Genomic DNA, 13,089 nt, shown 5'->3' with positions numbered 1-13,089 from the left:
AACTTTTTCTGTTAGCCTTGGAGATCTAGAGTCATCATCAGCTCCTCTTACATATGGGGTCCCACAGGGGTCTATCCTTGGACCCCCTCTTTTCTCGTTGTATTTGTTGCTGCTCGGCTATATGCTGAGAAATCATGGCATCTCCTTTCACTGCTATGCAGATGACTGTCAAATTTATCTCCCGTTAAAAACAGAAGGAAGGCTACTCTGTCAAGGCGCTTTTATCATGTCTAGATGATATAAAGGCATGTTTAGCCCAAAATCTTTTTAATTTTAATGATAAATAGATGGAGGTTTTGGTATTTGGTCCTGGTGCCAGGGGTAAAGTTTCACCTTTGGATTTAGGAGATTTGGACCAGTATGTGAAACCTACAGAGTCAAATTTAGGGGTTATATTTGATCATGGCCTTAAATTTGACAAACAGATTAGTGCCGTGGTTCGGTCCAGTTTCTTTCAGTTAAGGCAATTGACAAAACTTAAACCTGTTTTGTCCTTTAGGCTGTTTGAAAAAGCCATCCACACCTTCATCACCACTCGCAATGATTATTGTAATGCTCTGTATTTTAGGGTTTCTCAGACAGCATTACATTGGCTACAGCTGATCCAAAACTCTGCTGCTCGACTATTAACATCCACGCGTAAAAGAGAACATATCTTTCCAGTTCTGGTTTCATTTCATTGGCTCCCAGTACAGTACCGAATTAATTTTAAAATTCTTTGGTCACGTTTAAATTCAATTCAATTCAATTTTATTTCTATAGCGCTTTTAGCAATTTTCATTGCCGCAAAGCAGCTTTACACAGTCAAAAGAATTATTTAAGTTAGTATGAAATGTGAATTTGTATGAATCAAAATGGTCAGTTTGTCCCTGGTGAGCAAGCCGAGGGCGACAGTGGCAAGGAAAAACTCCCTGAGATGGTAATAGGAAGAAACCTTGAGAGGAACCAGACTCAACAGGTAACCCATCCTCATTTGGGTGAAACAGAAAGCAGTAAATGATCTGCATTTATACAGTGTGTAGGGTGGGAGGCAGTTCAGCTATAATAGCTGATGTAAATTGATATTAAAATGGAGTCCAGGTAGTTATTGAAGACCCAGGTAGACTTGTAAGAAGTTCCAGTCCTGAACTATCGGACTGTCAAGTCCCCAGAGAAACAGTTGCCAACACCAGTCAAGGCCCATTTTCTAGGTAGAGAGAATCATCCCCAGACACCAGACGCATCCCAGAGAGACACACGGGGCATCCATGTGACGAGATCTTTAGCCAGAAGCGGGGCACCAGGATGGGTCAGACAGGTCCGGAAGGCAGAGGGAGTCTGGATCACTGGCAGCTTAGGAACGACATGTGTAGCTCGACAGAGAGAGAGAAAGAGTGAAAGGGGGAGACAGGAGGAGAGAGGAAAGAGAAAGAGGGGGGGGAAGAGAAGACGAGGAGAGATGGCAGTTAGGTATGGTCACAGTCACACAATGTATAATGTGAATGTATATTAACTGTAGAGTGCAAGCAGAGACTCCGGCAGGACTAACTATGACAGCATAACTAAAGGGAGAGCCAGAAAGAAACACAAACATGAGGGCTTCCTGAGATGTAAAGCAAACAATCACCTCACCGTCAGCAAACCTGAGTGATCAATGAGAGTGAGGAAGACAGCATCCAAACATACCAGTTCACCATAATACTCTATGTCCATGAGTCCCCCAGATCTGCTCCTTTACCTATGGCAAATCTATTTATAAAAATTCTTGGCTAAATAAATAGGTTTTTAGCCTGGACTTAAACACTAAGCCTGTGTCTGAGTCCCGAATACTATTTGGAAGACTATTCCATAATTTTGGGGCTTTGTAAGAAAAAGCTCTGCCCCCAGGGGTATTTTTCATAATACGCAGTACTGACAAGCAGCCTGCATCTTTTGATCAAAGTAGGCGTGGCGGTTCGTAAGACACTAGCAGTTCGCTCAGGTAAGGTAAATGTTTACATGGCCCCTCCCTACCTCTCGGATCTGCTCCAGCCCTATGCCCCACCCCGATCTGAGACCTCCGATCATCAGATAAACGTTTGCTGATGGTACCCAAGACCAAATCCAAGCTCTGGGGTGATCTCTGTGGCGGAATCCAAACTACTCAACTCAACTCATCTTTATTTGTATAGCACTTTAACAACAAGAATGCCCCAAAGTGCTTCACATAAATAATATAATAACATAGTAATCTTAATAAAATAAAATAAAAACAAGATGATAATAAAAACTAGAGAGGTACATTTCCTGAAAAAGTACAATTAGCATAATGCTAGCAACATGCTAATCACGTTAGCATCATGCTAACAGCATGCTAGGGGGCATGGCTTATGAGCATGATGACAAATCCAAAAGACTAAGTTAAATGGGGCCTCCCCCATGTCTCTATGACAGAGGGTTCCACAGTTAAATTCAATTAAAATATTCCTATGCAATTAACCATTGTATGTTAATTGCCCTCTGCTACGGTAGTTAACCATTAGCCCCTTAGAAAAGTTATAGCACCCCATTCCCAAATACGCCGCACGGTTTGACACCTCATTCATGGGTCTACGACAAACGGTGCGGGACTCAGTCAAATTTGTTCTCAATGTTAAGTCTGTGGGGAGTTAATTGCCCCCTGCGGGCAAAATGCGCACCCCTCAGAAAAGTCATAGCACCCTATTAAGCCGCACGGTTTGACACCTCATTCATGGGTCTACGTTGGACGGTACGGGACTAGTGATTCACCAAAATCCCCATTATAAGTCAATGGGGAAAAATTAGGGACCTCTCTTGCCCCGGTGGTAAAACTTATACCCTTGTGCGGGGTATCTTCTGAGACAGGCTGCAAACCTCTTTGCAAGCACCACTAAAAAGAAAAAGAATAATATTATATATAATATAATAATAAGCCTGTGACATAACAATAGTGATGCTTTGCTTCGTAAGCACCACTAATAAGAACTAGAGAGGAATAAGAAAAAGAAAAATAATAAGCCTGTGAGATAACAATAGTGATGCAATAGCAAGCACCACTAATAAGAAAAAGAATAAAAATAAGCCTGCAAGATAGCAATAGTGATGCTTTGCAAGCACCACTAATAAATATAAATTACAATAAAAAAGAGAAATGGGTTAATTGCAGTGCAGTCATTGATGTACAATTTTATATGTGATGAAGTCACAGTGCGACAGGTAGGTCTTAAATCAAACTTCACTTATGCACACACATATGAAACACTTGCAAACACATATATGAAACACTCGCACATACTTACAGTATATACTACTAATTGTTCAAATAACTACATGAAGACTTATGACTTCATACTAAATATTAAACTGAAACTGAAATGTTGTAATTGTGTTGCATAAAATAATTTATATAATTCATTTATTATTATATTTTAATCAGACTGACATTAAACCGTACTATTCACACTTTACGTTTTTCTTAATTACAAAGTTTTTATGTTCACCTTTATTTATAAGCAATATAAACAAAGTGTAAACAGCATGTATGTTGTTGCTGCTGCTGAATAAATTAATCCCATCTTGTTACTGAATGTGACTGTACATTACCGAGCTCGGGCAGGAATCTATCGCTCTCACGTGTGAATGAAACAGCGCTGGCTTAGTTTTGAATATAGCGTTTACGGCAAAGGGGTAATTTTAACACATTACACCCTTTATTGTGCAACTTGCAACCCGGCCTGTTAGTTACGAGGGCTGCGTTCCGATTGGTAAGCAGTTTCTGAGAAGTAGACTGCACAGGGAGCAGGAAACACACTTTAAAGTACACTGCGGCACGGACAGAGCCAACGGCTCTCCACTGCTCTTCCTGAAGAGCGACTTTAAATTTTATCGACTTGATTTTATTACCTGAATTTTATTACCTGAATTTTGTTTCCTGAATTTTATTACCTGAATTTTTTACACCTAAATTTTGTCGACCTGAATTTATAAGATTGAAAAATAATGAAGATTGTATTTTTAACACTTTAACTTTAAATATTTTTGAACTGCAATTTAGTAACTTAAACATTTTTGCATTGAATTTTAAATGCTTGGATTATATTTTCACTTGAAATATATAACCACAATAAATTGAAGTGGCAAAAATTTCAAACATTGTAAATGCTCTAAGGATTTTTTTCAATTCAGATTAAACTGTAATGCAGAAAAATTCAAACATTTTTATCGCAACACATTTTTTTCAGTTCATGTAATTCAACCTGCTATTTTGCTTTGAGGAATTTTGGCACTATTATACTTCCATAAAGCACCAAGCACCTGTGCTCACCGAGATTTTAAACCTCTCCTTATCACAATGGGTAATCCCCACATGCTTTAAATAGTCAATCATTGTTCCTGTTTTAAAGAAAACCCATCCTGTTTCCCTCAACGATTACCACCCTGTAGCCCTCACCTCGGTAGAGATGAAGTGCTTTAAACGGCTGGTCAGAGACTTCTTCATCTCTTCCGTCTGAGTGCACAGCTTTCGATAATTCTGTGTTCACATCACACAGTTCCTGTCATGGGCCTATCACATCCACACATGGTGAAAAAGGCTCAACAGTGTCTCTACCACCTCAGACGCTTGAGGGACTTTATCGGGAAACATCATAATCTGGTTCAGGAACAGCACCATGCAGGACAAACGAGCTCTATAGAGGGTTGTGCGATCAGCTGAGTTCATTACTTGCATCAAGCTCGCTGACCTGCACTCAATCTACAACAAGCGGTGCTGGACCAAGAACAGGAAGATCATGAAGGGCCCCAGCCATCCCAGCATTGGACTGTTCTCTTTGTTGTGGTCAGGAAAGCACTTCCACTCCCTGAAGGCTTTACACATGTGTTGGAACACACGAAATTTGCACATTTGCATAGGACTGAAAGACTGAATACAGAAACATATATGTTTGCCCATTGTTTTGTTTTTTTTGCACATTCTGGCTAATGTTTACATATAAAAGGACTACTTTTTCATCATTCGGTTCATCATTCTATTTCACACTCCATGACACTGCTGCTGCCTGCACATTGCACATTCCATACTTTTTACAATTTATTTATACAGTTCTTACTTTTTTAGTCTTGCATTTTTACATATTTTTACTTTATTTTATTTTATTGTAACAAAGATAGTAGATTGAATATTTTATACTGTATTTCTATTCTTTCCTATTGTAAATTTATCCCTTCTTACTTCCCTTTTTTTTTCTTTCAAGGTCACAAGTAGTCGTGTAAGCATTTCACTAGACATCATACCGTGTATGGTTGTGTCCGTGACAAATAAAAAAAATAATTTGTTTGTACTGTGTGACTAGTGATGAAATATTCTGTTATACTGGATTTGTGATTTTCTTAAACTAGAAGCCATTGTTGCCTATTGCAGGTTTTGTTGTTGGTGGCAATGGCAAGTAAGGTTTATTAGACCTGTTCTAGACAGACAGAAAAACAGACAGACCGACTTCAGCCACATTTTTTATCTCCTCCTCTCCAAATCCTAAATGGAACAGATATTGTTCTTATATATCTTCCCATTTGTCTGTGTTGATTTTAAGGGATTTTATGTCTCATTTGAGCACATCTTTATATTTGAGCTTGGTTTAGGCAAGCTTCCTGTTTCTGGACATTAGTTCACCATGGAACACATTTTTAGAAATTCTCCCTTCCTGCATATAGCAAACATGTCTTTGGACAACTTATATTGGTATTTGTCTGTACATAATGGCTGTAATTTGAAGTGCTGTTATTTGGACATTTTTAATGCTGGTGATTCTAAATAAACAACATAGGTAGGTTTTGTTTTTTCGTTGGATGGTCATGAGGGGAATGGTAGACATTTTTTTTTTAAATAACTGTTGTTTTCCTTAATTACATAATTCCATAAGTGTATTTGCATAGTTTTATAATCTAGTTTTGAAATCTGCAGTATTGTTCTCGAATATTTGAAGCAAATCCACCAAAAAAAATTCCTTAATAAACATTAATTTGAAGTAGATTGACTAGTATTTTACATGGTAAGATTGTGGTGTCAGGGACCTTGTCCATCCAGGTTATGATGAGATGTGCCATAGGCAGCGAAGGTGGAAGTTGTTCAGACTTCCCTTTAGTTTCAAGTATGCAGTCCAAGTATACCATCGTATAAGAGGCTGCTAATGAGCCAGGTTTCAATTTTGAGTCATTCAAGACATGGCTTGACAGTATGGACATTGAGCTGAGATAAGTAAACTCTCATAAAATGGATGATTTTTAGCCTGTGTTTGTTAATCTTGACAGTTGGTTAGTGTTATTCTTTTTGGGCCCTTTACCTTTTTCAGGCTTGTTGCCAAACCAAATTCAGTGCATGACTGGAAAAAATAATTCACAAGACTGTGGAAATACTCCTCTGAGCAGGCCACAAATTGACACAGTAGTTCCCGATCTGTTGTTTTTTGTATTTTGTTTTTTGCTTAGAGCTGAACAAGATGGAACAGGCCCTCATCGCTCCAGGGAATCATAAGGATTTATGGATGTTACAAAGGCATATTCTGAGAAACTTGGTCTGCGAGTGTTTTGCAAGACGGGCAAAATTTTTTAATAAATTTAAACTTATTGAACGAGCGAGGTCTTGAAATACGAGTAGTATAGTACATATACGCTTTGCTGAGCGTTATGTAATCACAACTAAGCCAATGGTTCTCTCTCTCGCTGTGGGATTGCCATCATTGATCATTTGCCATGCTCTGTCTCAGTGCTCGTGTGTCACTCGTACATTTAACATCTGTGTGTGTAAAGCATTTTTAAATTTTGCTTCTAAGTGTAGTGACTGTTCTTTAGTAACTGCATTGCAACAACGGCCCCAATGCAATGTTACATTTCTGCGAAATCCTCAAAAGAAAGGAAAAACAAGTGCCATTTGATGGGATCCTTTTTAAAGATTTCAGTTTTCCTGACAGAGACTAGTAATTCCTTTAGTGTGTGTGTGTGTTAGAGAAAGTTGTCCACAGTAGCCCTCCTCCTCCTCTCGTCTCACATGTACAATGATTTTATTCAAGGGTAAAGTGCAGGTAAATTTTTTACTTTATATTTTGTATTAATCTTTTTTATATATATTTTTTTGGGTTGTGGAATGTATCATGAGAGTTTCCATTATTTATGCGGGAATTGGATTTTGATATGAGTGCTTTAGATTACAAGCACAATTGGTGTAATACGAGTGCTTAATGTGCAGTAAAGCATTAATAATAAATAAAAACTCACTCAGGTATAAACTCAAAAAATGCTTCATTTACATTTATTAAACATGTATTAAACACAAGTTATAAATCCCATCATCTTAACTTGACAAAAAAATTAGTTCCATACATCTTATTTTCTGTGTTTAAACTGTCACAGTAAAATGACCATGACTGTAAATTAGCATAAGCAATATAAGGGGCAGCTCCATCAAAACAACAGCTGAAGTTTATCAATAATAGTAAGCCAGCCTGTGTGAGCATCATGTTCCGCATTGAATGTACGAATTCCTTGTTTTTCCTGTCTGTATGCAGATCTTTTTATTTTTATTTTTAGTTGCTGTTTCCCCTAAAAGTCTCTACCTCCACATATCTGCACTTTCTTATTAAGCAATAAAAATAAAGAGCTGTATTATCATTGTAATGAAGCAAAAAAAAAAAAATTAGTTTGGTCGCTCTCCGAGAACATCATCAATAAAGAAAATCCAAATACACAATATGTACAATTCAATACATGTACAGTGGGACTTGGACATTCAGGAAAACAGGTATTGTCAGAAATAAAAAGGCATTACACTGTAATGCTCTGGGAAATAAGCTGTTCCTCAGTCTGTTAATGCATTTCCTGATTGTCTTGTACCTTTTGCCCTATGAGAGTGGCACAAACAGTCTGTGACCTAGATGGGTTGAATCCTTGATGATGTTAATAGATCTCTCATGTAGACGCTAGCACAGACTGTGAACAGATTGAGAAACTTAGTTCCTAATTCTCCAAGCAGTCTTAACTTTCTTAGCCAGGTCTCTCTGGTTCTCTGCAGTGCAGCTGGTATACCACGCTGTGACGCAGGGACAGAAAATGTTCTGCTTTCTATCATGCTCCTGTAGAAATTCACTTGACTTGAGTTTAGGACCCATCCCAGTGTGCTCCTGTATTCAGTTGTGAGAATACCTAAATGTCAGGGCCCACCCTAATGTGACATTTGTCAACAAGTCATTAGTTATCCCAAGTACCACAGACACCAACAGATCTCAGTAAGAGAGGCCCTAGCTCTCTGGAGGCACAAAGTTTTTCTCCAAAAAGGGGTACACTTGGGTGCAGTGTCCCATTAAAGAGCTTCTGTCACTGATTAGGGAGTTGTGTGGTGTGTCAGAGGCATGGAAGGCATGCATTTGCATAAAAATAGAAAGAAGTAAGTGTGACAAAGTTACCAAAAGGGCTCATATTCTCCAGCAAGCTCAGTAAAATCCAACAATCATTTTATTTATAGTACTGGGTAAAGTCTTGGGCACATATAAAAATATGGCATAAGCAAAAGATGCTTTTGACAACATTTCTGCATAAAATAAACTTCTATATATAGCAATAAAGAGTAATAAAATCTAATAAAATAGATTTGCGCAGTTTTATAAGAAAATAGCTGTTAGGTTTTACTGAGCATGCTGGAGAATGAGTTCTGGTAACTTTGTCACACTCGCTCCTTTCTATTTTTATGCAAATCCCAGGAGCGTACATTAGGTTTTTTCGTTTCCATTTAAAAACTAGTCTGTCTTGTACTATATATATATATATACACATTTTTTACAGCCATACATATATTCTCCTGTAATGTTATTTATTATATTTTTTGTACATAATTATGCAGACATGATAAACATATATAACAAAATTAGTACAGCATATAATCTGGTGCCTAAGACTTTTGCACAGTACTGTATATATATATATATTAAATGTGTAGACATACAGTTCTGCTCTGCTTTATAATTTACTTTACATTGTATTGCATAAAACCCAGTTAGAAAGAAACAGCCAGGCACTATACCCCCCCTCCCCCACTGCTGACAGTCCCAGACACCAGATGTTTGCAAAGCTAACTGGGAAGTCCTGCTGGCGCCATTTAGGGCAGAGGGCAGAGTGAAGGCACGCAACATGGAACCAGGAGAATCCACTCACTGCAGGAATTGGCACATTACCCTGGCTGGATCCCCAAAGTCTTCCTAAGCCAACTGTTGATTTTTTTTCTGGATCTCATTCTAAGAAGCACCTATTAATAAGAGTGGGGGAGGGCAGAACTAAAAGAAATCTGTCAGAGAAAGAGAGGGAGATATGCATTCTGGGGTGGGGGTGGGGTTCATAAGAAGGAAAGATGTGTGCATGGTCCTATGCTTATAGCATTTTTAGCATAATTCACTCATTACATCTCTACATGTATCTAATATAAATAAAATAAAATGGTTATCTTTTTATGTGACAACCTAATTTGGGAAGTTCATGGTTGCCCACAATGTTTACCATGTTCTCCATGCTATAATCACAATTATTTATTAGCTGGCTTAACTCATACTAATATCTAGTTAAGCTGGCTTATACTAATTTATTTTCATTTTAACATGAAGTTTAATTTGTGTAATTTTCATATTTACATTTGTATAGGAATAAAGTGAAGACTTTGGCATAGAAGAAAGATGAACTTCACCACAGAATGGTAAACCAAGGCGTGTTCTGCACTGAGGCATTTGAAGCCTGATCTCTTGGAATGTTCTACAAAGGTCAAAGCATATTCGGGAAACATTTTTAACACATAATAATAATAATTATAATAATAATAATAATAATAATAGTAGTAGTAGTAGTAGTAGTATAGTAATACTACAGTAACTACAGACAATTGAGATATAATGCTTTTAACAGAGCAAATTTATTATATTTCTGATTCTAAAATTATCAAATGGTATTGTAAATTTCCCATTTGATATATTGGATATATTGGCATTTAATTTACTTATTGGATTTAATTCACTTTTTTTTTTTATTGAAACTGGTAAAATCAGATGGATTTTAACACATTCATAATATGAATTATTAACATAAAATGTGTAATGCCATAAAAGATCTTATGGATAATCAATATGGATAATAATTTGTATTTAATGTTTACTCCTCAAAATAAATACTAAAATAATTTTTGTTCTGATCTGTCTCTCAGTTAATCTGATATGTGCCAACATAAATCAATGTTTATCTTAAATGTAGTAATTTGTTAACATTACAGCACAGTATCTTTTGTTATTAACATGGATAATTAGATAAATATCTATACTAGGTGTCATTATATTGGTTACAAATCTGGTGTCCCCATTTTTTATTTTCTTTAAGTCATGTTCACCAAAAGAACAGTCAAGCACTGCAACATTTTATTCATCACCTTTAGCTTTGATTACAGCACACAATGTGGTGGCCAGATCACATGTGAAAATTATTCCTCATGCTCTCAGAATCATCGCTTTACAATTTGAGTCCTGCAACATGCCTGTGCCATCAGGGAAGAAAACCTCTATTGAAATGACACCTTGGTCATTCACTACATTTAGGTTGTCAGCTGACTTAATTTTAATGCCACATAATATCTCTGAGCCCTGACCAGGACCTGATCAACAGTAGCAACTCCAGATCAAACCACTGCCTCCAGAGGCTGGTATAGTATGCACTATGCATGAAGGGTGCATTGCTTCATGCGCTTCCCTTCTTACCCTGAAACACTTAATAGGTTCAATTTGAACTCATTACACATCATAACCTTTTGCTTCACAGTCCAATCTTCATGCTTCCTAACAAATTTAAGCCTTTTTTTTTCCTGATGATTTTAATTAACAAGATTCTTAGGGGGCTTATGGTAACACAGCAGTAAATCCTGTGTGTTCTCATTACATTGTGTGCATATGGAAATGCTTTTACTTTTACAATTAAACACATTTGTTTTTTTTGTCTGATTTTTTTACTATGCGACTTCAAGTGATCTTCATTCATGATTTTACCTAGATTTTAAAAATGTGTTGAAGTGTTCTTAACCCAGTTCCAGTAATATCGAATCTTACTTCTTTTTTTTCTTTTTTTTTTTTGCTTAATGCAGGCCAATAATTTGACTTTGGTGACTTTTTGGGCCAGGCGTGTATAATGGAAGTACACATCCTGCTTATCTGCACAAGTATAAATACTGTATCTTTTTCTTTTTTTTTTTTTTCAATTTCTTCCGTTCTATTACAATATTCATAAACCAACTGTCTTTACACGCATGTCCATACATTTTGGAGCAAAGATATGAAGCAAATCATTTGGCCTCTGTACACAACATCAAAATTCAAGCCTTTTAGCTTTAATTCAAACTGTGTGGCATAACCCATTCAGAAATTAAAGCCATTTTCACATGCATACCCACATTTTGAGGGGCTCAGAAATATGCAAAAAATGCTATAATTCCAAGCGTAACGATTGCCTTTACTACTTGTATGAAAATCTTTTAATTAGTGTCAATGACTGCCCGAAGTCTGGAACCAGTAGACATTACCAAATGCTGTTTCCTCATTTAGAGAAGCTTTAACATGCAATTACTGCTGTTTTGTGAGTCCTTCTGCCACCAGTCTCCTCTTTTGTTGGTGTAAAACAAAGTGGGTAGAGAGCAGGTGACTGACTTGGCCAGTGAAAAATAACCCATTTTTTTGCCACTGCACCTCATCAAGTTTTCTTCCAGTGCTCCATGTGGGATTTGTGTCTGTTTCTCACATGCCCCATCTTGATGGTGGATGATGAGATGACTGCCCACAAAGTCTAATCACCTCGCCAGGGTTGTCTAAGGACCTAAAAAAAAAAAAGTTTATATATTTTTAATATAATCATTTTTACTTCAACCATTCATGTCAATCTTGCATCAGGAATTTGGTCTGCAGACAGCGCAAAGTGTAAGTACAGATAATAAGGCTTTTAGAAGCAAAATAGAAAAATAAACAGAAACAAAAACAAAATATCAGCAATACTCAAAATTACAGTAATTTTGAACAAAAGATTGAAGACAACGACCAACTGTCAGAGAGGTGTATGGGTAAATAAGTTTAAGACAACATGGCTGGTGCAGAACTGAAGTCTGGAAATAACACCCATAACACAGGAGAGTACATAGGCACAGTGTGCCCTCCAGTGGTTATCTCTGACACAAGAGGTGCATTCCGGTTGGCCTGAAGTACCCTGCAAAGTATACTTCACAGCATTCTCAGCCAGAATACCTATGTCATTACATCTCACTGGAGTGTGGAACAAAATGGAGCATAAAGTAAAATTTATTTATTTATTATCACAATAATTTAAAATCTTTATTTAATTAAGAAATCCTTAGCATTATAAATAATTTATACATGTTTCAACAGTGTTGTTTTAATAAATATTTAATATTTAATGTCCATAATGTGAAATTTCCACAGGACAGGTTGAACTAAACTTTTTGCCCAGACATGGTGTGTGTGTGTGTGTGTGTGTGTGTGTGTGTGTGTGTGTATACACTCAACAAAAATATAAACGCAACACCTTTGTTTCTGCTCTGATTTTTTATGAGATGGACTTAAAGATCAAAAATTCATTCCAGATACACAGTATTACCATTTCTCTTAAACAGTGTTCACAAATCAGTCTAAATGTGTGATAGTGAGCACTTCTGCTTTGCTGAGATAATCCATCCCACCTCACAGGTGTGCCACATCAAGATGCTGATCTGACATCATGAGTAGTGCACAGGTGTCCCTTATACTTCCCACAATAAAAGGCCACCCTGAAATGTGCAGTTTTGTCTCACAGCAAAATGCCACAGATGCCACAAGCATTGAGGAAGCGTGCAATTGGCATGCTGACAGCAGGAATAACAACCAGATCTGTTGCTCGTGCATTGAATGTTCATTTCTCCACCATAAGCCGTCTCCAAAGGCGTTTCAGAGAATATGGCAGTACATCCAACCGGCCTCACAACCGCAGACCACGTGTAATCACACCAGCCCAGGACCTCCACATTCAGCAGGTTCACCTCCAAGATCATCTGAGACC

At 37.2% G+C, this 13,089-nt stretch overlaps 1 protein-coding gene across 1 annotated transcript in view; it reads left to right on the top strand.

The window, feature by feature from the left end:
* atoh8 (atonal bHLH transcription factor 8) overlaps window positions 1–10,188 on the top strand; it is a 43,793-nt gene extending 33,605 nt beyond the window's left edge. Inside the window, exon 3 of the mRNA XM_053506251.1 lies at window positions 9,658–10,188. Coding sequence (XP_053362226.1) covers window positions 9,658–9,663 — 6 coding nt within the window. The 3' untranslated portion in view covers window positions 9,664–10,188. The remainder of the gene's footprint in view (window positions 1–9,657) is intronic.
* Window positions 10,189–13,089: the final 2,901 nt, after the last annotated feature.

This window comes from Clarias gariepinus, chromosome 10 (genome assembly GCF_024256425.1).
Source record: "Clarias gariepinus isolate MV-2021 ecotype Netherlands chromosome 10, CGAR_prim_01v2, whole genome shotgun sequence".
Taxonomy (NCBI): Eukaryota; Metazoa; Chordata; class Actinopteri; order Siluriformes; family Clariidae; genus Clarias; species Clarias gariepinus.
Note: the sequence above shows the minus strand (reverse complement) of the source record. Positions and strands in the feature narration are given on the sequence as shown.